The sequence below is a fragment of the Mesoplodon bidens genome (genome assembly GCF_964165515.1).
Source record: "Mesoplodon bidens genome assembly, chromosome: 17".
NCBI lineage: Eukaryota > Metazoa > Chordata > Mammalia > Artiodactyla > Ziphiidae > Mesoplodon > Mesoplodon bidens.
This window is the reverse complement of record NC_138174.1, coordinates 5,936,449-5,964,334: the sequence shown is the minus strand read 5'-3', so window position 1 is coordinate 5,964,334 and position 27,886 is coordinate 5,936,449. Positions and strand designations below refer to the sequence as shown.

General features: G+C 42.7%; 1 protein-coding gene across 3 annotated transcripts in view; it reads left to right on the top strand.

Moving 5' to 3' along the window:
• Positions 1 to 27,886, top strand: part of FLT1 (fms related receptor tyrosine kinase 1) — a 175,594-nt gene that overhangs the window by 4,508 nt on the left and 143,200 nt on the right. For all 3 annotated transcript variants that reach the window (XM_081214954.1, XM_081214955.1, XM_081214956.1), the window contains exons 2-3: positions 23,572 to 23,668; positions 24,056 to 24,288. In XM_081214954.1, the coding sequence (XP_081071080.1) occupies positions 23,572 to 23,668; positions 24,056 to 24,288 (330 nt within the window). The remainder of the gene's footprint in view (positions 1 to 23,571; positions 23,669 to 24,055; positions 24,289 to 27,886) is intronic.

Genomic DNA, 27,886 nt, shown 5'->3' with positions numbered 1-27,886 from the left:
AGTACTGGATTTTATACCAGATTGAGGAAGGGGAAGGAAACGGGAGAAATGGGGGGTGATGGAGGGAGGGCTTGAAAGGAGAGCCTCTGGTTTAGTATCTGGGACTGCAGGGGGGTTTCATTAAGGAAATGGTTCCATTGAGTCTGCTGAAGATAGTGGACTAGATTTCCTGCATTGCTGCTGGGGCGGATGTCGGGGGATGTCAAGAATTCCTGGGGATTTCCCATCAGTCTTGGTAAAGCTGGATGCCTAAGAGCCATGTCTGATTATTGCTCCTTTCCTTGATTTTGTGCTCCTTGAGAGAATTGATCTCATTGCACAGACACATACACTGTGAGCGCTAGATGGAACCTCAGGGATCTAATCTACTCATTTCAGAGACGAGCAGTTTAGTGATTTTTTTTTTTCAAGCTCAGCAGCTGGCTGGTGGCAGACCCAGGAACAGAACCTGATGTTCACCCTGCAGAGAACATTTCTTCTTCGTTTTTGTATTTCCTCTACCCCAAACAGAGTAGAGATGTTAAAATATTGGTTGAATAACATTATTGCAGAGCTAAAATTTCATCTTAAATGCTGGCATTTAATCTTATTTCTCATTTTATTGAATATATTTAAGAGTCTTCTTTCCCACCATCAGTACACGAATAAGTTTTTCTTACACACATAAAACTAGGACCATATGAACATATTGTAGTGGTAGATATGTGTTTATATGCTCTTCTGCGAAAAAATCTATTTAAACTGCCTTTTTAAACATAATACGTTGTTCGTATTTTAATGCATCATCATTAATTTTTTACAACAGTCTTTTCAATAACTGCATAGCATTTCATGGTATGGCTATGCCATAATTTATTAAACCCAACTGGCATCTTTTTTTTAATATGAAAAAACTTTAAAGCCCATAAGGGGTTTAATTAGGAATATCAAAATGATGGCTGCTTAGTAATATACTGAGAGATTTGGGGAGAGAACTAATTTTTCTTGTGAACAGTTGGAATCCTCCTTTTAAATGGCTGCAGCTTAAATAGTTGTGGCTTACGGTACTAGCTTCATCTATTCCCACTTCCCTCCACATACCCTGTGTCCCAGCCACACAAACTCTACCGCCGTCAAAGCAATAGCTCACCATTCTTTAGATGGGCCTTGCACTTTTCATGCTGTTTGTCTGCCTGCAAGACCCTTTTTCTCCCTCTGAATCTTTTCTTCCCATGTCTTCAAAATTCAGCTTAGAAATCACCAGCTCCACGAGCTCCTCCTTAGAGCCCCAGACAGAATGACTGGTTTCTTCCACTCCTGTATGTCGCCTCCTCTTATAGCCCCTATATGGGTCCCTGTGGGTCCCTCCTCCCGTTCTTCTCACCTTGCATTGTTAGTATTCTGTCTATGTGGCTGCCCTCCCTCTTTGGGGAGGAGAGCCTGTGTCTTAACTGCTCTTACATCCCTGGCACCTACTGTCATGCCTGGCATGGAAGCTCTCAGTAAAGGTTGGAATGAATGAATGATGTAGCCACACTGTCCTTTCAAAGAAGAAGTCTTTCCGGGCCAGATATGACTTTATTCCAGGTTATTAGTTACTCTCGCCTGTCCATCGGGCCTCAGTTAGAGTGGATTCCTTAAAGAGGCTGTTGCTCAACAGAGAATATTTGTCCTCTGCCACGAGTGGCTAAGATCTAGGAAATCAGCTATGATTTCCAGCTCTGAGATACCCATGTCTTGTGATCCCCTCCTGTTTGGTCATGATGATTCCCTGGGGCTTCTGGGCCAGCAAAGCTGGGCTTGGGTCCGTGCAACATTTCTGTCCGAACCGTCTATCGGTATGGGGCCAGGCCTGTCACCTTTACTCCGCAGGGCTTTATACCATTTTTAGTGCTCTTAGATTTTATGCTTTGACTTATCCTCTCATAGACTCAAACCTGAGTCATTGGGTGCTGGGCTGTGTGGCAAATCTGAATGAGGGGGAGATACTCAGAGTCAAGACTCCGCTTTAATAGGAGCCTTGTTACAGGACCAGGCTAGTTGCTTGATTTCCTCCTTCCTTAGAATAGGTTCTCCTTAACTATTCATGCAAATAGATTCTTCCAGCAGGACCAGCCTACTAGGTGTGAAACATGTTCTGAAAAATCGGAACCCCCGATCCAGCCTCGAGCTGGTATCTCCCTTCCCCTACTCCCATCCCCAGCCCCAAACTTTACACATGCTTCTCAAAGTGTGGTCCATGGCTCAGCATCCCCTGGCAACTTAACCAATCAGGGCCTGTATATTAATAAGGTCCCCAGATGTGTTTTTGCACATTAAAAAATTGAGAAGCGCTGATTGCAGTAAAGGATTCTTAGCTCTGGTGTCAGGGTCTAGATCGTCTTCACCAACATCCTAGTGATGACCTTGACCTGTGTGACCAAGGGACTAGACCTGGGCCAGCCAGGAGCTTCTTTCTGGCTCCCATACTGTTCTTGTGCCCTGTCTTCTGCTGGGACACCTGTGACCTGCTCAAGACTTTTTTTTTTTTTTAAACAAAATCTTAGACTTCGCTTGGACCTGTAGTTAAAGCATACAGAGGTTGAGGTCTTGAAGAATACTGCGGTTCACCAAACCATGGGTCTTAGAAAATAGGGACCTGGTGAAAAATAGTACAATAAAAATGGCATTAAACAGATAGGTTTTAACCATAAATAAAAGTTTTACAAAGCATTTGCTTCCAAAACAAAGTCACTTGGTATAAAAACCAGGGAGGTGAGCATCCTTCTCTGTAATCTGTTGTCAGGGAGGCACCAGTGTTTCATCATGCTGTCCTGCCGCTGATGACACATTTTCTGTGCTTCTTGCTGGCTTGAAATTTAATGCACTTGCCTTCTTCCTCGTCTTGTTATCGCAAATCTTGGCAAATGCTTTTGTCTTTTCACAGGTTACCACAGTGCTTATGGGTACTTTTTCTCAGCCTGGTCTTCTATCCTTCTGTTGAGCAGGTGGAGTGTGACTGCATTTCCTTTCAAACCACAGACCCTCCCACGTGGTCAACACAAGCAAAGCTATAACAATGATTAGGTTCTTTTGTGAAAGGAGGCCTGAAGTGAACCTTGGATAAATGAAAAGCCTTGTCTTCTGTTATATGCAAATATGAAACCACTTGTGCTCAAGGGCGGCCTTGATTAGTAATTAGTCTGCCAACTGAGTTCTGTGAAACCCTTTGCTTCTCTCCAAGGTCCCCAGCTTTGGTTCTACATTAGAACCATCTGGGGGGCTTTATTTCTAGAATCCTCTTGCGCTGGCTGCACTTCTGATCATGAGTTTTTGAGTGGGACCGAGGCATCATTCATTGAAAGCCGCCAGGTGATTCCAATGGGCGGCGAGGTTACGGAACCTTTTTATCATATATCCAAATCACCTGGAGAGCTTGCGCTGCAGCACTGGGCCCGCCCCAGAGTTTCTGATTCAGTAGGCCTGGGATGGGTCCCGGAATTTGCATTTCTAACAAGACCCCAGGTGGTGCCGAGGCACGGATGCAGAGACCACTGCTTTCAGAGCCCCTGACCCCGGGCTCCACTGAGAGGCCTGGCTACCTGGGAGGCATCCGTCCTGGGGCCAATCTGGAAAAGGCACGAAATTAAATCATTACTAGACATCTAACAAGGTGGAGGAAACTGTATCTGTGAGGAAGAAAGGAACTCTTCCTCTCTTAGAATGAGAGGAATTCTGGGATAAAGTGCTTGGTATAGGCGGGCCTGTTTTGCAGAGCAGGGTATGTGAGTTAGGAGCCAGAACTGGATTGCTGGTCTAGACAGGAAAGGTCGTAGTGGTCCTCCTTCCCTGCCTCACGCTGTGGAGTCCTCAGCCTTTCCTCTCTAGAAGTGTGGGCACATGACTACAGAGTCCTTTGGGAAGGTGCCATGCTACTGACCTGTCGCGGGCACCCACGCGCCTCTGGTCCAGCCTTGCTACCCTTCAGTAAGCCCTCCGCGAAGCTCTCGGAAGCTTTATCTTTCCCTCCCTGACCAAGCCTCTGTAGCTGGATTCCTCTGCTGGGGTCAGCGTCCCCACTTGGATGGCTGACTTCCACCTGTCGGAGCAGCATGGCTCTGCTGACTTCTGCAGATACGCCAGGGGTCTGTCGCCCTTGGTGAGCAAGTCGCTGCCACGTTGGAGACTGGGCTGGCCTCTCACTGGGCAGAATCGTGGTGCTGGGACCCTTCTCGTGAAACGCCGGGTGCCCCTTCCCTGAGAGCATCTCGGGGTACCTATAGGGCGTTGAAGGCCTCATATTGTGTGAGCTCTATTTGGACGCTTTCATGTTCAGATACAGAAAGAGCATATCCTTCACGCACGGCTGAATCAGTGCTTCTCAAACCTGAGTCATGGTAGCATTTGTATCTGTCATCTCCTGCCACATGACAGGCTGCCTCAAAACGCAGTGGCCTACGAGGAGAACTCATTGTGTCTCATGAGTCTGTGGGTTAGAAATCTGGGCGCGGCTCAGCTGGGTGGTTTGCTTTGGGCCTCACCTGGGTCGCGCATGCAGCTGTAGTCCCCTGACTTTGCCCCTGGGACCGCGGCACTGGCTGTCGGGGGAGCCCACCCACCGCAGGCGGCCTTTTGCCCCCCAGCCGTCTAGCCCCCACCTCCTTACTGGGGGCAGGGGCCGTCTGAGAGGACAACAGTGGGTGTCTCAAGGCCTTTTGAACTCTTGCAGCATCACCTATGCCACATTGGGATGGTCAGAGCAGTCCTAACTCAGAGTGGGGCGTGGGGAAAGAGATTCTCTCCAGGCAGGCTCGTTTCTTGAGGTACACACTGCTGTTTAGTACTAAACCTTTCTTTTCTTTTCTTTTTCTTTCTTTCTGGCCGTGCCACACGGCACGTGAGATCTTAGCCCCCCGACCAGGGATCGAACCTGTGCCCCTTGCATTGGAAGCACGGGGTCTTAACCACTGGACCTCCAGGGAAGTCCCTAACCTTTCTTTTCAGTTTAGATTTTGAAAAGATTCTGGAGTTTGGCCAAGAAAATAATAGTGAATAATGCCTTGGCCCTTCTTAACCTGTGAGCTAAAGACAGCTGGTCCAGTGGAAGAGCTTCCTATTCGTAACTCTGTTGATTAGCGGACAGAGGCCACAGTGAAGGTGGCTGCCAGGCTCTCAAGAACACCATGGCACCGGCATGAAGCGGGGGACAGCTGACCCTCAGATTGCGAGTGTAGGCAGTGGGCAGCTTCTCGGGGCTTAGATCAGAGGATCTCTGAGCATCTTCTGGGGGATGTGGTGAGGCTGTAAGCGTTTTGGGGGACGGGGTGGAGAGAAAGGAGGCAACTAACGCTTACAGATCGTCAGGACTTAGATTTATACATATTATGTTGCTCAGTCCCAAGAGGTAGGTACAGTACTCTTATATTTGAGGAAACTGAGGCTTGGGTAAATTAAATACTTTCCCTAAGATCACAGAGTACCTAAGTATTTAGATAAATTAAACACTTTCCCTAAACCGGAATTATTTCCATCTGGTTCCGTCAGACTCCAAACCTCCCTCCTCTTACCACGCCTTAGAACCTAAGGGAAAGGAGAGAAGGGAGGGAGCATGGGTGAGAGTGTGCTGGTCTTTCCCTTCTTTCTAAACCGTTCTATCCTTGGAGCTTTGCCGCTTCCAAAGAATGTGAGACTCCACTGCAACTCTGGCCTCAAATGGCCTTGGGAGATTCCACTGCTGTGTGTGGCAGACACCATTAAAGGCTCCATTAAGACAGAATTTTCATCATGTGCGTTTTCTTATCATGGGTATTCAAGGCCCTTCCAAAAAACTCAAGTCAGAGAAGGAGCTCCAAAACCATTAAGAGCGTGACTTTATATAGGCTTCCAGGCTCTCCCACATGGGGCTTCGGATGAATTGAGCCTGCACGGGAGGGCGGATGAGGCCACAAGGGCACTTTGATTCTGGAAGAGGTCTCATCAGGTAGGTCCCCCGACAGGCTGGGCTGCCCTCTGCCAGGTTGTTTCTGGGAATCAAATGTCTACTTCTCTGTGCGCCTTTTAGATCCCAGAAGCCACAGTGGCCTGGAGCTTTTTCTTAATGAAGCTGGAGTAAAGGGGTGGACCCTGGTGCTTCATGAACTGGGGTGGGAGAGGACTCTGTCCTCCGGGGAAGGGGGAGGGATGTGCATACCCGGCGCTGTGAACCTCTTCCGAACCAGCCAGCGTGCACGCTTTTAACTTTCTTTTATGAATGGAAACCCCGAGGGTCACATTCTTACCAAGTGACCAGACCAGGGTGGAAACCTAGGTCTTTCTGATTTTGAAATCAGTACGCTTTCCACCAACATTTATCCAAAAGATCTTGAATGATAAAATCTAGGAATTCAGGAAAACCAAGGAGTTTGGTTTTCAGGGTTTAGAATAGAAAGTTATTATGCCCCTGAGAAAAAGACAGCTGTCCAAGGGCATTGTCCTAGAGGGAGCGCCCATTGGTCTGGGATGGTCAGGAACACAGTCTCTGCTTTCCCTGTTTGACGGATAGTCCTTGTACAGTTAACAAAAATGGAAGCATTTCTTGAAGGCCTATTTGCTCTTTGCTAAATCATTCCCTTCAGGCATTCAAACGTACAAGAAGTCAAGAAAGAGAAAAAAGCATTTTATTTCTTCCTTGATCCTTACCTGGAGAGGGATAGTTTTTTTTAAATGGAAGTATAGTTGATCTACAATGTTGTGTTAATTTCTGCTGTACAGCAAAGTGACTCAGTTATACATATGTATACATTCTTTTTTATATTCTTTTCCATTATGGTTTATCACAGGATATTGAATGTTGTTTTCTGTGCTATACAGTAGGACCTTGTTGTTTATCCATTCTATATATACTAGTTTGCGTCTGCTAATCTCAAATTCCCAATCCCTCCTTACCCCGACCCCCCATCCCCCTTGGCAACCACAAGTCTGTTCTCTCTGTCTGTGAGTCTGTTTCTGTTTCGTAGATAAGTTCTTTTGTGTCATATTTTAGATTCCACATATAAGTGATACCATATGATATTTGTCTTTCTCTTTCTGACTTACTTCACTTAGTATGATAATCTCTAAGTCCATCCATGTTGCTACAAATGGCATTATTTCATTCCTTTTTTATGGCTGAGTAGTAGTCCATTGCATATATGTACCACATCTTCTTTATGCATTCATCTGCTGATGGACATTTAGGTTGCTTCCATGTCTTGGTTATTGTAAATAGTGCTGCTATGAACATAGGGGTACGTGTATCTTTTTGAATTATAGTTTTGTCTGGATATATGCCCAGGAGTTGGATTGCTGGATCATATGGTAGCTCTATTTTTACTTTTTTGAGGAACCTCCATACTGCTTTCCATAGTGGCTGTACCAACTTACATTCCCAGCAACAGTGTAGGGGAGGGTTCCCTTTTCTCCACATTGAGAGGGATACTTTTTGATACCAGAATATGGCCATGTTTATCTGAATCTGAGAAAAATGCTGTTTTGCCACCTATAGAGGAGTTTTATCTTTTGTTCCAAGGAAACAGTAGAAAGTGTGGTCAAAGGGATACATGGCTTGGATGAAAGTTATAAGGAGTGGTTATATATATACACAGTTTGATTTTTATGATGGTTTTCTTTTTCTAAGTTGGCATTAGAGAAACCAAAAATATATGTAAACAGATGGAAAGGCAGTGATATATTAGAGGGGATTGCAAACAAACAGTTTTAAAAGGCAATGTAAACTTGTGTTATAGCATTTTGTCTATGATGAATGGTATTGTTTTCTTTTTGGAAAACTCTGTTTAACTCTTTTCTACTTAATGTCTCCTGCTGGGTCAGATTTTTTTTTTTTTTTTTGGATCAGATTTTTGTTCTCTGTTGTTATTTGGAAATTTTTATAGCTTTGAAATCTCCATAGGGAATTCTGCTAGAACTAGAGAAGAAGGAAAAAAAAAAAAAAAAGCATGGGAATTGAGTCACTGTATTGACCTAGAATGGACTTTGTGTACCTACAACTTCTTGGGGGTTAGGGAATATTTGACACACATCATTGGTGTACACATTAGAAGTGTTCTACCACTCACTCCCCTACCCCATTCCCTGTCCTCAGAGCTGGTAAATGAAAAATACCTTAAGTTCAGTATTTGCCACACAAAGTCACTTAAAAATGCAGGAAACTCTCATGAATGCTAACTTTCAAGAATTTCTAGTTTGCTTTAGCCCTTTTGGACTGGTCATTAAACTTAGTGATTCTATATCTGGGTAGGTGTCTTTTTAGGAGTAATAAAATTCTAAAGTGTGGAAATAGAGTTGTTGTTGTTGATTTTCAGTGTGCTTCATGGTGCAAGCAGATGGGCATGGGGTTGCTTTGCTGGAATAATTCACTCACCATTTTGGAAGAGTGTTAAGTAGAAACTTGGGAGGGGAAATGTCTTTTGAGAAATATGTTTTCTGACAGTGTTTTGGAATGCTGTATCTTCTGTGATTTCACGAGGGAAAGCATGGGCTGTATTGAATTTAATTCTCGTGATGTCAGTTTCATAACCAGTCATCATTCCAGGTTTATGTTCAACCTCTAGCATGAGTTAGTTCAGGCATGCTTGGAAGACCCTTTTATTTTAGAGCATTTTTAACATATTCACTTAAAAAGTGCTCAAGCAATTATCAATTAACCTATTATATTTTATTTCCAGATGGAAACATGGTTGTATCTATTGTGCTCTGTATTGACCATTGAGTGTCTTATTTTGTGATGTTAACTGTGAATTTTACTGAAATGACTCATCTATGTTAGTGAAGAATTCGTGACTCCCTGTACTCAGAAACGTGTCCTTTAAAAACAAAGTGTACCTAGCTTTGAGGTGATCTCTGTTTGTTGACTTAGATAATCTTGAACACGTGGTGGTATTCACCTAATCTGCTTCTTGGTGACTCATGTCCTAAGGGGCCTCTCAGGACTGAAAGCCCTTCAGGAGGAAGGGCTGGTTTCTGCCCTGTCTTCACAGCTGTGAATCCAGGACAGTGCCTGGCATATAGTAGTCACTCAATAAATGCTGGTTGAACTGACTAGAGCTGTATCCTAGATGTCCCTCTGGGTCTCAGAGGCCTTTTAGGAATCCTGCTTCCATATTGGTTCGATACTGTGCAGGTGTAGTGGAGGAGATTGGCAGAAATACGTTCAAGAGCTGGCAGGAATTCTCCCCACACATCTGAAGTGTTGTGTTCCTTCCTTCTGGGCCATCCTCTGGCTCCAATGACCCCTTTCTTATCCTTGGCTGAGCTGCCGTGTTCTCCTGATTCGAATCTAGACTCAGAATTCAGATCTAAGCTGCCTGGCCACTACAGAAATGGCTCCCAAGAGATATTTCCTTTAGATGGACCCTCCTCCTGGGATACATTTAGCTGGTCAAGGTTCCCAAACAGCACAGAAGAAAGACAGTTGATTGGGAACCTTAATTTGTAGGTACAGCAACGCAGCCTAAACATATCAGGTGATGTTATTCTTGCTGCAGTTGTGTTTGCCTTCTTGGATAAGAACATTTGCTTTGAAAACCATTTCCCCTTGGCTCTGGACCATCCATGGTGTAGGCTAGGAAGAGGAGAGAAGAGGAGGCACAAGTTAAGTCCTGGCTAGGACTGATCACATCTGATCATTTTCTTTTATTCCCCTCATTCTGTATCTATCCCTCTCCCATGATTTCAAAAAGCATAGTGTGGGACTTCCCTGGTGGCACAGTGGTTAAGAATCCGCCTGCCAATGCAGGGGATACAGGTTTGAGCCCTGGTTCAGGAAGATCCCACATGCTGCGGAGCAACTAAGCCCGTGCGCCACAACTACTGAGACTGCGATCTAGAGCCCATGAGCCACAACTACTGAAGCCCGTGTGCCTAGAGCTTGTGCTCCGCAACAAGAGAAGCCACCGCAATGAGAAGTCCGGGCACCACAACAAAGAGTAGCCCCCGCTCGCCGCAACTAGAGAAAGCCTGTGCGAAGCAATGAAGACCCAACGCAGCCAAAAATAAACAATTAAATAAATTTATATTTAAAAAAAAAAGGCACAGTGTGACCTAGGCATATCTTCTAGTGAATGTTCACTTGCAGCTTTTTTTCCATAATAGCAACTGAAGTCAGGTAGACCCCAGACTTCAAAAAAAAAATTATCTGTATCTATATCTATCTATCTATCTATCTATGCAAACCAAAGCATTGGAAAGAAACAATAGAGGTCTCTCTTCTCAGCAAAGAGATCAAGGAAAGCAGAGCTGTAGAAGCAAGAGAATTAAGAGTAGCTGATGCAAGAAAACAGTTGTTTGCAGAGTAAAGTTGGGTTTTAGAGGGTTTGCAGATTGAAGGAGAGAGAGAGACCCTGGTGTTTCCTTCAGCAAACACATGCTCATTCTTCAGATCTTACCTTCAGCATCATTCTTCTGAGAGAACGTCCTTCACTCCCTGGGCTGGGTTCCTCCCCTCCTCCCCACGCCTGGTACACTTCCCTCTGATCACCCACTAACATAATGTAATTTGTCACTTGTATAAAAACTAATTTATAAGTGTAAAATTATATCTGTCTATATATACTTATCTGTTGTCCAGCCTAAGTTATAAACCCTTCAAAGAAGCGATCTTGTTTGTCTTGTTTATTATTGTATCCTTCTGTTAGAATATGTTTGAAATATTAAACGGAAGAATAAATGCTGAGGTTACTGAGCAGAAAGGGCACCAAGGTGAGGGGGTGAGAGGAAGGGATGGTATCAGGAAGGGAGTAGGGAAAAGGCCAGGATTGGCTGGCAGTAAAAGAGAGAAGAAGGATAGGTAAATGAGGGTGATGCATTCCCAGCCTCCTGGAAGCACGGATGGGAGTCCAACCCTTAACCCACTCTCTTCATCACTCTCATCTCGGGGTTGGTGGTTTCACTTTGTGGGGACAGCTCCAGTATTGGGGACCTTACTACCTTTCTTCGCAGTGCTTCCTTCTGCTTTTTGGGGTTTTTTTTGCGGTACGCGGGCCTCTCACTGTTGTGGCCTCTCCCGTTGCGGAGCACAGACTCTGGACGCGCAGGCTCAGCGGCCATGGCTCACGGGCCCAGCCGCTCCGCGGCATGTGGGATCTTCCCGGACCGGGGCACGAACCCGTGTCCCCTGCATCGGCAGGCGGACTCTCAACCACTGCGCCACCGGGGAGACCCCCTTCTGCTTTTATGTAACTTCTACTTCTTGGTTTTGGTCTTGTCCTCCAGAATGAGCTGATCCATAAGTTATTTTATTTTATTTTTATTTTTAATTAATTTATTTATTTTTGGCTGCATTGGTTTTGTCCTCCAGAATGAGCTGATCCATAAGTTATTTTATTTTATTTTTATTTTTATTTATTTAGTTATTTATTTATTTTTTTGCAGTACGCGGGCCTCTCACTATTGTGGCCTCTCCCGTTGCGGAGCACAGGCTCCGGACGCGCAGGCTCAGCGGCCATGGCTCACGGGCCCAGCCGCTCCGCGGCATGTGGGATCCTCCCGGACCGGGGCACGAACCCGTGTCCCCTGCATCGGCAGGCAGACTCTCAACCACTGCGCCATCAGGGAAGCCCTACTTTTTAATTATTTATTTTTGGCTGCATTGGATCTTCCTTGCTGCCCGTGGGCTTTCTCTAGTTGTGGTGAGTGGAGGCTGCTCTTCGTTGCGGTGTGTGGGCTTCTCACTGCGGTGGCCTCTCCCGTTGCGGAGCCGCGGGCTCTAGGCTCACAGGCTTCAGTAGTTGTGGCTCATGGGCTCAGCTGCTCCATGGCATGTGGGATCCTCCCGGCCCAGGGCTCGAACCCGCGTCGCCTGAATCGGCAGGCAGATTCTCAACCACTGTGCCACCAGGGAAGCCCCCATAAGTTATTTTAAAGCCTGTGAGCTCCATGGCCAACTGATAACAGAAATTGATGTTTGGTTTTATTTTTTCTTCCGTCTGATATATGATATCCTGGATGATATTAAAAGTGCTAATTCTATAATAGATTAATGAAACTGTGTGAGTAAAAATGACCCGAGAATTAAAACCAATATTCTCCAGGTTTTGGGTGCAAATTACTTTAAAGTCTGTCATGGATATTTGTAAGGAAGACCTGAATATCACATACTGAAGTGACTGAAAAAAACCTTCAGTCAATTATTTCTTTAAAAATGGAGATAGTTCTGGTGGCAGCGTACTGCTTTTAATTGGTTCCTTTCCCTTCCAGAAGCTTGGCTCTCAGCAAAACTTGTATAACATTAATTCCATCTAAGAATTTACAAACTTAAAAAAAAAATCTTAGGAAGGCCAGCTATTACCATATTTACTGTGTAAGTTAAGTGAGTCTAAAGAAAACATGAAAATTAAAGCAAAGCAGAATTTAAAAGAACTGTTCCGTCAACACACCCATCCCATTGTGTGTGCAGGATTAATCTCCAAAATATGTGTAATGAAAAGCAGTTGTATTCCAAATTGTTTAATTTAGAAGGAAACTGATTTTGACAATAGAAACACAATGGTCAAGGACAGTGTTTAATGAGCCTTAGAAAGTATGCTAACGCAGCTTTCAAAACCTCAATTCCCCTATGATGGATAACTTTATTGCACACTCTTGGCTATTTAAATCTCAGGGGTCAGAGGATTTGTATATGTTATTGGTAACAAAGACGGAGATCTCTCAGCTTTCAGTGAGTGAATTTATAAGGCACCTCCTTTACAGACAGTCTAAAGTACTCCGGGAGAATGTGTTCTGTGTAGTTTGGACTACAGAAACTCTATCAGAATAAGCTTGAAATTAACATCAGGACTTTATCACACTCAGCCTTCCAATCTCATTTTATTTCTCCCGTATTTTTATATGCACAGCAAGTGGGGTTGTGTCCTTATTTGTAATAGGTTAGAAAGTTGAAGAATATACAATATAAAAAGAATTGACGAAACTTTGAGTTAGGGATAATAACGTTTTCATCCTTGTCTTGCATGGATAGCTAGAGTTTAAGGTACACGCTTTCCTGCCTGCCTACTTGCCAGCCTTTCTTCATTTTATGGTACAAAATTTTTAAGGCATAATGTTGGATTCGAAATTAAAACTTCGGCATGAAATTTTTTTTTTTTTTTTTTTTTTTTTTTGCGGTACGCGGCCCTCTCACTGTTGTGGCCTCTCCCGCTGTGGAGCACAGGCTCCGGACGCGCAGGCTCAGCGGCCATGGCTCACGGGCCCAGCCGCTCCGCGGCATGTGGGATCTTCCGGACCGGGGCACGAACCCGCGTCCCCTGCATCGGCAGGCGGACTGTCAACCACTGTGCCACCAGGGAAGCCCTGGCATGATAACTATTTTTTATGGTTACTTAATAGCATTCCAACATACAGCTCCACGATATATTTAGTTTTTTCCAGAAAGAATTGTGTGTGAACCTGAGGATTATCAGTGTTACATGACAGGTTATACTCAATGTCTCAACTAAAATTTAAAAGTTCTAATTCCCATTCTTATACTTTAGCCATTCTATGGCAACAAGCTCCTTTATTGAATCAATGAAATATTTCCCAGGTCTTCTCTGTGATGCTTTCCTTCCTAAAGGAACCCAGAGGGATCCATGTAAATAACATGAATTCCAGGGCCCTGCTGTCATTGTCTCCATAGATGCCCGGAACTTTGGCATTGAACAGTGATACACACAGAGTATGTGGTCAAATGTTTTGTGGTAGAACAAAGCATAATCCTAATGCCACGTAGAATAGGGAAGACTTGAGATTTTGAATTGTGGGTTGCCTACATACTGTCCTATGCTTCCAGACGAGTGATTGATTGTTTAAAAAGAATACAGAGGATACCTTTGGCTGAACTGAAACTTGTAATCCTAAACAATTCAGAGGATAGAAGGTTAATATTAGGGCAGTTCAAACATTTTATCAATACGACTTCTATGCCTAATGATGCAACTTGCAACTTGCTCCAAATGCTAGGATGCACCGATTGATGAAAGATGAACAGCAGCAGAAAAACCCTGGTTGCTTCCAGTAAACCAAGTGTTTGTATATTGCATGTGTGTTGATTGAATCTCTGCAGTGTTCTTTTTTTTCAGGTGTTTATAACCTGAAAGTTAATATACTCTGGCCTGAAATAACTTGTAAATCGACATGAACGATAGTATAGCGCTGCTGGTGATTATAAGCCCTTCCGTGTGGGGTGTCATCAGGTCCAGTTTCCCCACAGTCCTCTGAACAGTAACATTGGATAAGAACAGAGGATGGTAGGGTGTCTGCTTCACATGTAGTGCGTTTTCCTGCTACTGGCAGAGAAACAGCCGTGCCGAGCCCTCCCTAATACCCAAAACCTTCCTCTTTGCGTTTTTACGGTATAAAGTGCACTGGTTCTGTTCATCTCCTTTTGTGTAAGCCGAGGAAAGCCTACCATCTTCTCCACTGAATGCTTTGTGAGCTATGTCTCGTGCCCTGTCAACCAGATCTTGACCCTTGCTCCAAGCCGCTCAGATAACTCCCTTGACATTGTATGGTAAATTGAAATGACATCTTGTTAGACAGTTCTATAGAGGTGGCTTGTGAACTCATTCAATGAAAGGACATCGGTGTGGGAGTGTAGAGCATTTGGGGGGTAAAAAGGTAACTCCTCAGTCGGCAGGAGGTTTCTCACTGACCAACCTTAATTAACTCTGATGTCACATGAAAAGGAGCTGTTCCTGGGTACAGGTCACTTGGAGGGTAGGCTCCTGATGGTAGCCGGTGACAGGCCCGATGATAAATGAACGTGCCCTGTTAAACCATGACCCTCCGAGAAGCCAGTGTCAAGGAAAAAGCTCAGAGAGGTACCCTGAAGACGTGCCCCTCATACACGTTGACAGTAGGAATGCCGATGTCAGCAGAGGACTTTTCTCTTGGTAAACATCTTAAACCACACAGATTGTTTTACTTTTCAATAACCTGTATAGAGTTTAAGGAAAAATGAGTGAAGTCCATCACCCATGCCTGGATGGAACCAAGACCATGGTCACTTCAGGGGCTAATACCATGGCGTCCTCTGTGTGCTGCACTGGAAAGCTGTTGGTGGATTTTGTTGACTGACAAAGTGTGAATTGTAAGCTTTAACACAAGCAAATGATTCAAGTAAACATATGTTTAGGGCTGTGCCACCTGTCCCTGCTGAAATTAAGCAATTTGTTCACTTGTTTTTTTTACGCCTGAATTCAAGACATAAATGCTATATAAATGACTTTTAAATTTTCTCTTAAGGCATGGAGATCAGGTGCTTCCTAGTTTGGATCTGATGACTTGGGGATTACTTGGGATAGCAGAAACTCTGAAGCAAGAAACCAGTGAATTCTTTTTTGTGGGTCCCTTTGATAATAAAAAGATGAGAAAGAAAACAGCAAGTCTCTGGGATTAGCAATTTGCCACAAATTAGGTGTATTCCTGCTGGAAGCAGCTACCTAACCATTCCGACCTTTGTGGACCCGGGACCAAGAGTACAGTTATCATAATCTAAAATATCCTACATCCGTCCATCTAGAAGTCACAATCTTATCTCCACAAGGGATTAATCAGCAGTGAGTCAGAGCTTCATGCTGTTGCCGAGTACATGTCAGTTTCTGAGTCCAAGCGTGGAAAGAGGTTTCCCTGTGTCTGAGAGAATGTACATGCCCCCTCTCATTTCTAAACCCACCTTCCACCACTCCTAAAACAAACTTCCCAGGGAGGAAGGCATGTTCCCTGTAGGCAGCAATGTATGTGTGCATGTCTTTACGTAAACATGCTTTCATTTCTCTAGATCCTTCCTTGATTTAAGGCCAGTTCTGGGAGGAAAATAACATTTAAAAACCTAACGTCGCCTCTCATTGTGGGACTTGCTTGAGTTACGCTGCTATCCTACAAACTCCCATGGCTTTCCCACCTTTGATTTAGTCTGCTGGTAGACGGAACAGGAGCTCTCTGGTCTTTCCCCATCATGCTAGAAGTGAGAGAAAAATGTACGTTATCATGTCTTCAAGTAGAGCGTGGTGCCTGTCCCCTGGGTTGGTGGTGTAATCTTCATTTTAAGAGAGTCATTCTAACCGAACTGTTCAGTTATAAGGGACCCTTCATATTATCTGACAAATACTTTTAATAGAGGCACAACACAGAAGTTAAGACCAAGAGTTAACTTCTTATTAAGTATTAGAGCCCTGTAGGCATTAGCATCTCAAACAAAAGTTTTGGAAGTTTCTGGAAATTTGGTTCATTTGCATTCTTAACCTTTTTCCCACCCTTGCCACCAACCAAAAAGATTCCATGAGGTTTAGTCTATGAGACTTAAGCTTTTAATAAGCTACATCTTGAGGAAAGAAAGTCTTCTTTTATTATGAATTATGTTTAATTAACCTCACACAACCTTGGTAAAGACTCGGGGTCTTAACATCAAATTTTAGAAACATGATACTTGGGGATTTATATTTAGATAAAGAGGTCATTTATCATGTAGGATTATGTACTATTGAAAACGTGGTATGTAAAATCAAAGACAGATGCCTCTCATTTGAAAAGAGACCTAATATACAAAGCTTTGCATTAAAACCAAATCCATTAGAAATCAATAATTTTAATATTAAAGGAAATACCGAAGATTTCTTCCAAGAGCTCTAGCAACATAATTTTTACGGGACTCAATTTGTTAAAATTCCAATTTAAATAGGTAAAATTCAAAATATGCAATTGGAAGTGATTTTAAATTAACATTAAATTTAAAAGATTGCAATTTGGGGGAACAGTGAGTTTTTTGGCAATATGTTTGTAAATCTTTTAATACATAAATAATGTGTTATTGAACACGAAGTAAAAATTCTCTAACATCAGCCTTCTAAAGCTTTAAGCTGGAGAAACAGTTAAAAGTATAAAAATCTGACACTGATGAGGTTGTATGTACTACGACAAAGTTCAAAATAGCTCAATATGCAACTTAACTCTGATTATTTTAGTCATAAGGTTTGTTGTTAAAACAGCTTTATTGAGATAAAATTCACATACCACGAAACTCACCATTTTAAATTGTATAAGTCAGTGATTTTTAGTATATTCACAAGAGTGGTACAACCATCATCACTATCTAATATTAGAACATTTTCACCCCCAAAAGAAACTCCTGTTGTTACTCACTTCTGTTCTTTCTCCTCCAAGCCCCTGCCAACCACTATTCTTAATTTTCTCTCTTATGGATTTGCCTGTTCTGCACATGTCATATAAGTGGAATCATACAACATGTGGCCTTTTGTGAGTAGCTTCTTTTTGGTTTTTAAACAAGAGAATATTATTCTCTCACGGTTCTGGAAGCTGGAAGTCTAAGCTCAAGGTGTCATCAGTTTTGGTTTCTCCTGAGGCGTCTCTCCATGGCTTGTAGACACCTGTCTTCTCTCTGTGTTCCTACATGGCCTTACCTCTGTGTGCACTAGCACAGTGTTTTCCAGGGTCATCTATGTTGTAGCATATATCCATACTTCATTTCTTTTTCTTGCCAAATAATATTCCATCGTATGGATCGACTACCTTTGTTTATCCACCCATCATTTGGGTCGTTTCCACTTTTTGGCTATCACAGATAATGCCACTACAGACATTTGTGTACAAGTTTTTATTTGGACATACATGTTTTTGGTTCTCTTGGGTAGAGACCTAGGAGTGGAATTGCTGAGCCATCTGTTTAACTCTATGTTTAACCATTGGAAGAACTGCAATCTGTTTTCCAAAGCAGTTGGACCATCTTACAATACTACCAGCAACATATGAGGGCTCCTGTTTTCTCACCTCATCAGCACTTGTTCTTGTCTTTTTTATTGAAGCTATCCTGGTGGGTGTGAAGTTGGTATCTCACTGTGCTTTTTTTTTTTTTTTTTTTTTTTTAAATTTTTATTTATTTTTGGCTGCATTGGGTCTTTGTTGCTACGTGGGCTTTCTCTAGTTGCTGCGAGCAGGGACTACTCTTCATTGCGGTGCGCGGGCTTCTCATTGCGGTGTCTTCTCTTGTTGTGGAGCACAGGCTCTAGGCGTGCGGGCTTCAGTAGTTGTGGCACGCGGGCTCAGTAGTTGTGGCTCGCGGGCTCTAGAGCGCAGGCTCAGTAGTTGTGGCACACGGGCTTAGTTGCTCCGCGGCATGTGGGATCTTCCCGGACCAGGGCTCGAACCCGTGTCCCCTGCGTTGGCAGGCGAATTCTTAACCACTGCGCCACCAGGGAAGCCCTCACTGTGCTTTTGACTTGCATTTTCCTGGCGGCTAATGATGTCCAGCATCTTTTCATGCGCTTGCTGGCCATTTATACGTCGTCTTTGGGAAAATGTCTATTCAGATACTCTTGTCAATTCTTTAAATGGGTTATCTGTTCTTCCACTAGTTGTAAGTATTTTAAAATGTGATTTCTAACTTGTACATTGTTATTAATCACTGCGGATTTCAGAATCACTGACTTTTTAGGCCAGAAGGAATTGTAAAAATCTTAAGTCCAGCCTCCTCTGTTGGCAGATGAAGAATCTGAGGCTTAAGGGGTCTGGCTCATGGCCACAGCAGAGCCAGTTAGTAGCAGAGCTGGGGAGATTCATGATTCCCAATCAAAAATAGAAAAACAGAGCTGTTTCATGATTCCTGTTTGAATAAGGCCCCTTTCTTACAGAGAACAGCCCTTTGATTTCAATATAGTAGGGGTGAGGGGGTGTCATCTAGAAGGAAGAGGGGCTAACAACCTTGTCTTGAAGTTACAGTTAACAGGTAGAACACTATTATTATTCAGATCAATAAAAAAGGCAGTTTTCTAAAGATAACTTTTAGTCAAACTTTATATAAGAGCCTGCTCTCAGTCTTAAAAGTGATGGGCCAGGCTGTCTGGTTCATAATGACCTATGGTGGGTGTCCTCTCTCTTAGTGTCCATCATGGTAGCTTTGAAGAGGTTTGAAGAAAGAACCTCAATCATTCGGGCTTTGATTTGGTTGCAAAATAAAGCCTTTTTTATTTACTTGGAATTTTACTCACGCTTCCCATTGAGGTCACAGAAAGCATTCCATTTTGCCCAATGAAGTATGGCTGGGAAATGTAGAGCAGTATCTTAGAACAGTCTATGTGTGGGCTTCCTCCCAGAGGTTCATCATGTGGGGAGAGAAGGGGTGTTTGTTTAAGAGCCATGAGGCTCTGTTCGCTTTCTACCTACCCAATAATACAGAACAGACAACGAGGGAAAATATTCAGACAAGCACAGTACAGAGTGTCATTGTTCAGTCAGTAAGTTCACGTACACATATTGGCTTTTTAATGCTCTTAGCCCACTGTGCTCGACCTTAATAGTTTTTCCTAATACAGAAGCATGTGATAAAGCCCATTTTCATAGTCTACACTTAGTTTGTTTTCGTTTTGGATTCTACATGTAAGTGAGATGATACCGAATTTGTCTTTCTGTGACTTATTTCACTTAGCAAAATGTCATCAAGGTCCATCCATGTTGATGCAAGTGGCAAGATTTCATTCTTTTTTATGGCTGAATAGTATCCCATTGTGTATATATACCACATCTTTATTCATCCATCGATGGACACTTAGTCTTGACTACTGTAAATAATGCTGCAGTGAACATGTGAATGCATATCTTTTCGAGTAAGTGTTTTCGTTTCCTTCAGATAAATACCTAGAAGTGGAATTGCTGGATCATGTGATAGTTCTATTTGTAACTTTTTGAGAAATATCCATTCTGTTTTCTGTAGTGGCTGCACCAATTTACATTCCCACCAACAGTACACAAGGATTCCTTTTTCTCCACACCCTCCCCAATTCTTGTTAATTTCTTGTCTTTTTGATAATAGTCATTCTATGTGTGACGTGATATCTCATTGTGGTTTTGATTTGCATTTCCCTGATGATTAATGATGTTGAGTATCTTTACATGTACCTGTTGACAGTCTGTCTTTGGGGAAAATGTCTGTTCAGATCCTCTGCCCATTTTGAAAATTGGATGGTTTGGTTTTGTCCTATTGAGTTGTATGTGGGTTTTTAAAATATATATTTTGAATATCAACCCCTTATCAGACATATGATTTGCAGATATTTTCTCCCATTCAGTAGACTGCCTTTTCATGTTGATTGCATTGAGCTTTTTGTTTGGTTTTATTTAAATAGTAATTTTCCTCGTATAAGGAGATCTCTTTGACCCTCATGATTCTATCGTAGTTGACTTTGATGAAAACAATAGTTCATGGACCACCTAGTTTCCTGAGGGGACAATGATTCTTTTAAACGAGACTTTTAGGCTACCATGGCAAACAGTGGAAAGTTCTGATCCCCATCTGAGCTTCACAATGGGGGATCATTGTTAGGTTGTAGCACTCCACCCTTCAAAATGAAGTATCCTGTGGATTTATTTCTAAGTGGACAATGTGACTCTGAGCTACTCATGAGTCGAGCAAACAGAGTTGCTCATGGTGGGAAGAAGATATCAGATCTTGGATGTATGCATATTCACGTCCTTATACACATCACCACCGAGATGGAGAAAGTGTCTGACACGCAGGAGACACTCAAAAAGTGTTAAATATTCATTACGCAAGTGGGTGTATGGGCATTAAACTGTTTCAAAGAAGTGTTTCAAGGCCTAATGACATTTCAGAGCAGTTGAGGAATAAATATCTCACTTTCCTTTTTCTTTATTAGTTTTCCTGTTAAACTGTAGTCTTGGTACTTCCGTTCATCTTTATGAGATTCTAGTTTCCTATTAACTGAAGGATGTGATGTCCCAAAGTGTCCAGTTACTTCGAAATGCTGTTTCCTGATACCTGTCCTTTCCTTTCTTTCAATCAACTACTTTTATCTAGCTTCCTTGTTCCAAGGGCAAAATTCATGATGTCAGCAGAGACAAATTCGATAGCAAAATATTTTTCTCAATATTTATCCCCCTAAGCTTTCCAATAATCCTATTTTTCTCTCATTGTCTTATTTAACCACTCAGTTAGGTGGTTTTCTTTTGGTTGGAGGCTGGAGTGGGGACTGCAGAGAGGGATGTGCAGTTGGCATATTTTTTGAGGGATATTCTCTACATGACACATCTCTTTCTGCTGGGATCTGGGTGGTTCTCTCAAGGTTTAAGATCCTCTCTGACAAGGGTCAGGAGTACTGGTGTTCTAGGGCACTGATAGAGAAAGAGTCACACAATTTGGAAACCAAAATAGCAACAAAAAAAGGGAAAAAAGTAGGAATCACCTCATACCAGGGAAGGAAGGCATCTTCCCCTTGGCCTCTCCTGGATGGGAAAACTCATTATGTGCACACAAACCACAGAGATACCTGCAAGTATTGCCAGAATTTTCCACAGGAAGCTTGGGGTGGACCTTTTCCAGCCCACGAACAATTGCTCAGTTAAATCCCTGGAGTTCCATGCCACAAAGAAGGGCAGAGACTATTCTGGCCTGGACACTTTTCAGGGCAGGCGTTAGTAACTGCTGGCTGTGGCCTTTGAAAGACGTAGTATTCTCCTGGATCACTGATTTTGAGCTACCCTGTTACTTCAGAAAACTCATAAACATGAGGAAAGTACAGAATTCTTCTTTAGGTACCTGAATGGGTCGACTTGTTCTGTGAGGTTATTTGATAGAACAAGGGGAGCTCGATGAAACGGTCATTCGAATTTAAATTTAGCTAATATTGAGCCATTTGCTCCAATCATAATTTGATACCAGGGCCTATTGTATATAAAAGTGACTTTCAAAATATTAATATCATCAGCAACACCAGCAAAGCAGATAATGTTCATCTAACATCTTTTCAGTTACATACCCAGCAAAACGTTCTCTGATGGGAGTGGGGGAGGGGAGTGATTCTGCTAGGTGTCGGTGACAGGGGCATCTGTCTGCCACATGCCAGGTGGTGTGCCCGCCCCCCAGACAACAGAGCACCAAGTCCCCATGCTGTGCCTGTGGACTTTGTGGCTCACACGTGAGGATGCCAAGGAGAAGCACATCCAGTAATGCCGAGGCACGCCAGCAGGAGGTGGAGAGATTAAGCTTCCAGGGCAGATCTTTCACTGAGTCTATAGTTTTGTTTGCGATATTTGGACCTGAGAGAAACACTAGGGAGCATTGCTAGACTTCCCCGTGGAGTCTGACACGTGCAGGTCTGTGGTCTAAGATCCCAGTCTTCTGCTTTGGATTCCAGTTTGGAAACGTATTTTTTATGTAGAAAATATTCCCTAAGATCGGTTCTGCATACATAACTTCCCTGCTTCCAAGAATATCTTTTCTCCCTCCTGCTGACCCTTACCCCTGCTAATCCTGAGCCCCATCTCCTGCTTCTACCAGGAGTGGGGGGAGAGCAGGGGATGAGGGGAGAGCTCCTGATCAGAGACCTCTTCTGCTAAGTCGAGAGCTTCAGCAGAGACTGAACCTCTACGGCACCGATGGCTCAAAGAATTGTGGGTCTGGGGCTTCCCTGGTGGCGCAGTGTTTGAGAGTCCGCCTGCTGATGCAGGGGACACGGGTTCGAGCCCCGGTCCGGGAAGATCCCACATGCCGCGGAGCGGCTGGGCCCGTGAGCCATGGCCGCTGAGCCTGTGCGTCCGGAGCCTGTGCTCTGCAACGGGAGAGGCCACAACAGTGAGAGGCCCGCGTACCGCAAAAAAAAAAAAAAAAAAAAAAAAGAATTGTGGGTCTGGGGATGTCAGAAATGGACAGAGAACCAAAGTTATGCAGTCCAGTCTGCCGTCTTACAGATAAGAGAACTGAGATCTGGAGAAGGTGATCTGGCCAGGGTCTCATAGCTGGTCCCCAGGATGGATACTGTGTTGTATGCAGATATTGTGTCATATGGAGATACTGTGTTTTATGGAGATATTGTGTCGTGAGGAGATACTGTGTCATGAGGAGATATTGTGTCATAGGGAGATGTGTTGATTTTAGCACACTTTTGCATAGCTGATCTCATTGTCTCACAACCATCCCCATGAAATATACTTGTCAAATGTCACGTAGGAGCAGACAGTTCCCTCTTTTCTCTTCCATTGTAGAAGGAAGTTGGAGATTATGTAAGACAAACCAAGTGGCTTCTAAAACTGATTTTGATTCTATAATTAGTTTTCCAAATGAGGAAACCAGTTCAGAAAGAGAAATGACTCGCCTAGAATATCATGGCTCAACTAATGACTGAAGTATGTCTAGAATCCAGGAAAAGTTCCATGCCTTGTATTCAGGAAGAAGATCAGACGGGCCTGTATAACCAGATGACCCATGTTGGTAGTTCAGTATTAGAAATATATTTTGGATGACATTGACCTTTAATCCTGAGAGTTTTTAAGTAGTTACTATATATTTTAATACGGTTGCACTTTGAATCATGATTGAATTTATTAGTGTTCTAAATTAATGGGCTTTTGAATATGATTTAGATCATTTGGCATAGTAGGATATACAATATTCATGAGCAAGAAGTCTTGGAATAGAAAAAATTTGTGAATTAAAATAAATTTGTATCAGATGTACCGTTTTGCCTATGCAAGTAAGTTAAAGATGAAAAGTTACCTTTTATGGAAAGATACACCTTTTAAAAAAAGATGAGAGGGCAATTTGCAAATAACACATTTCAAAAACTTTTTTTCCAGGATGTAGTTCAGGTTCAAAATTAAAAGGTCCTGAGCTGAGTTTAAAAGGCACCCAGCACGTGATACAAGCAGGCCAGACGCTGTATCTCAAATGCAGGTGAGTGACCGTGTTGGTTTGGGGACAATCTGATTGCTCTTCCTTAGGCAGAATCACTCACTAGGAGAGTAGAAAGGTGGCCCCCCAGAGTAGACAGGTAGACGTCAGTGGTCTTCCGTCATCTGCCAAGTGCAAACCTCATGCATCCAGCTTCCCCTGGAGGGTGATTCATTCATCCATGGGATGGGAGGGAATTACTCACTCACAGGGAATCAGGGGAAGGGATGCCCCGAACATTTTGAGTTGTTTAAAGGCTTTTCTAAATGTGTTACTTTTCTGTAAAGAAAATGACTGTACTTAAGAAAAGACATCAGGATAGAAATGACAGCTTCAGAACGGGCCCCAGCCATGACTGACTGTGTTTTGTTTTCTTACCTGTGATTGCAGAGGGGAAGGGGCCCATTCATGGTCTTTGCCTGCAACAGTGAGTAAGGAAAGCCAAAGCCGGAGGCTGAGCATAACTAAATCTGCCTGTGGAAGGAGTGGCAAGCAGTTCTGCAGTACTTTGACCTTGAACGGGGCTCAGGCAAACCACACTGGCTTCTACAGCTGCAAATATCTCTCTACACCTGCTTCCAAGGAAAAGAAAGCAGAATCTACAATCTACATATTTATTAATGGTAAGACGTCCACTTTCTCCATTCTCTTTGCTATAACTTTGCAGTGGGTCATAAAGCCACCTGATCCTTTGGAAAGGGAGCTTTCCTAGTGACTGTGAAAGAAGTGGGCCAGGAAATAGAGCCTACCCTAGCTGTTGAAACTTGTGGAGTGTGTTTTCCTGTATTTCCTGAGTGTCAGTTTCAACCGGAATTTTCAAGGACCAGTCAGTCAGTTGCATGCTCCCTTAAGGGAGAGACTCTTGTCTATTTTGTTCACCACTGTATCCATGGCACCTAGAATACTGTCTGGCACATCGTGGGATGAATAAATGAATGGCAGGCTTTTAGTTCTATTTCTTAATGATTGAGAAGCCCAAAATACAAGATTTTTGTCCTTTAACACAACTGCATTCTCTGATAGGTTGAAATTGTAAAATACTGTTCTATACTAAATTCATAAGTGTAATGTTGGTAATGTCACTTGAAGGTTACAAAAGTAATTCCAGTTAATTATACTGTGTTATTTCATGTTCACAAAGCGAGTATTATAAAGATATAAGAGCAGGCACATGCCATTGCATAGTGAAAAGGGCGAAAGACAAAAAATGAATCATGTTCTGGTTATAATTTTTATAGTATAATTTTTTAGTTTTTTTTCTTCCTTAGAAAATGAAGAAATGAAATAATATTCAGAGGGAAGAAATATAAAATCCTTAAAGAAACATTAAAGGGGCAGTAGAAATGGATCCCTGGAAGGAATAATAAGGAAGATGACTTGTCACTTTGTTCTTCCTTGTTTTCTTCCAGCCAGTTTCCAAAACTTGCGCAAGACTCTAGCCTTAGAGCTAGAGCTCTCACACATAGAGCAAAATTAGTAGGCACCTCAGGCACAAACTCAAGTTAAAAAAACAAAACAACCAACCATCAGTGTCAGTAGCCTAAACACACATCCTGGGTCTTCCTCCCGGCGAGTTAAAGAACTGGGTCTTTGCATTGAAGGCAGCACCATAGACTTACATTTTGGTGGGAATCTTTTTTGAAATAAGGCAACTAGACAGTGTTTTACCTGAGCATAATGTGTCATTTTCCAGATTCAGGGTTAGTCTTAGACCCAGTAGAACAGTAGTGTGATATTGGCAGTAACATACTAGCTCGTATCAGCCTGCTTTGACTGAGCCACTTTTCTATCCTGCTCCGCCAAACTCCTGTTTGTACATTTTGCACTTTTCCGGGGGGAGGGGGTGGGGTGGGCAGAGAACTGGAGGAGGCAACAACTTGCTAATTGATCGCCATCATAGGAATGCAACCAGCCCACTTAAAAATAAGAGGAGGAAGGAGGCCAGGGATCTTGGCTTGGAGAAGGCAGAGCTGCCTTCTCCAAGAGGGAAGAGAGGGCGGGGTCGGGGGGGGAGCAGGATTAAAGGGAGAGACACAGACACAACGTGTGCCAGTGGCGATGGAAAAAGTCATGTGCTCAGACATCTGTTCTCTTTTTCTAGCTCCACATAGTAGGTTATGTTCTTCCTGGTGCTTGTGGAGGAAAGAAAATGCTTTTATTTCTGTCTCTCTAGGGGAAATGGGGGGGAAATTCATTTATACTAAAATTCTTATAAAACTTTCTCCTGTGGGTTTATTGGTCTGACCTTCCGAATCAAACACTTAAATGAGTAAAAGAAGACCATTTCTCTTTTTTTTTCCCTAAGAAATAACATTCGGTTATTTTCATCTTTCGCTCCTACATTACTCAGTGGGCCTCCTGGGTTATGGAGCCGGTAGGTAGGTGTGCAGAACCTGTCAACTTCAACCCCCTTTGAAAACAGAAGAGAAACTTAGCTGTTTAGAATTATCTCCACTTCCACTATACAATAGAGCAGATCTGGCAAGTAACGACCACTTTGGGTGTCACATCAGTAGTCATTCTAAGCTCTGTGAGGGCAAGGTCCATGTCTGCCTTAATTACTTTTATCTGCAAAGTGCCTCCTGGGTACAGTGCCTGGCTCATAGCAACACTTCAGTAATATTTGTCAGAGGAATACACGAAGCGATTAACAGGGCTGTGTGGAATACTCTGTTGAAATTGACAGTGAGGATGAATTTCAGGCCAAGCAGGAAAGAGCGGCATCACTAATTATCCCTGTCTGGTATGAGGCTGGAGGGGGGGTGAGTACTGGCCGTGGGGTCATGTATGTATCATGTCTGCTCTGTGGTAGTAGCCCACAAACATTAGCATAAAGGTACAAGTCCTCATATCTCAAAACTCCCGCACAATTTGGTTGGGTAGAAGGAAATTCTCTATTTCAAAGACTCTGTTCTTGGAGACGGAAGGATATCAAAATGCACTGATTGTGTTTCCTAGGGCGTTATTATTGGAATACTATGAATATTATATGTGTTCATTGGGAAAATCTTTATGAGACGTGACTTTTAAATAGCCCTAATAACAAAAGATATTTGAATCAGTAATAGTGACCATAAGAGAGCACCTGAATGTTCTCTGTTTGTCAGTTAATTTGGTTAGCAGATATTTAGGGAACACTTGCTAGGTGCCTGTACCTGTACTGCTCTAAATAGTAACATGGATTTTGTTGCCTCTTTCCCAGTAGAGTGATATTGGTCTCATAATCACACTTTACTAAAATCCAAGTTAGCTATGATATAATTCATTAAGCAGCTGTAACTTTTCCAAGTATCCTAACATTTTATGCATTTCCTATTTTCATTCTTTTATTAATTTTGTGTCTGAGAAGATTTGGTCTCAGGCTTCCATTCTTATTGAATATTTACAACATTACAGGTTTAATTTTATTCAGGGGCACAAAACTGGTCTGGTTTCTTGTGACTCAGGATTGTCTATGGGACTAATAACTCCAACCAGTTCCTAATACACAGCTGTGACTACTTACTAGGTGTCAACTGGTTATCACTTATTTATTATTGTTGAATGTTTACTTTAGAACATGTTATTGTTTGTACGATTTCTGCCCCCTGGTAAGCATCTGCAGATGTGTTGGCGTTTCATTTTGGTTTTCTATAATGATGAGAAACACTATTAGACACCTCTTTAGAAAAGGCATAGATTTGTAGTCTGATAGGGTTCTGAGAAAAAGAATCAGGGCTGTACAGCTTTGTCTGCATGATACCAAACCGTGCATGTGGATTATAAGCGAACTATTATTTAGATGGTTCCCACCTGAGCACTGATTTGGACATAACATCTGATATGTATATGTAATGTACAGAAAAATCAATATCACAACTTTATCATTACAGCTTGTAGAAATCTACCAAACCTCTGACATAATGCATTAATTTCAATTACTCAATTTAATTACTCAAGCAACTACATTTAACTACTTTACTTTAAAAACCGAAATATAACTACTTTAAAAACCAAAACATAAAACAGAAGCAATATTGTAACAAATTCAATAAAGACTTTAAAAATGGTCCACATCAAAAAAAATTCTTAAAAAGAAAGATCAAGCCAAGGGTATATCAGGAGAGGAAGATGATTGTCTTAGAATCAGTGTAATTTAGTGAGACAAGGCTCTACTTGGCTGTGGGACCTGGGATTTAAATTACTGGTAAATTTAAATTACTGGTAAGTTTAAATTTCCCT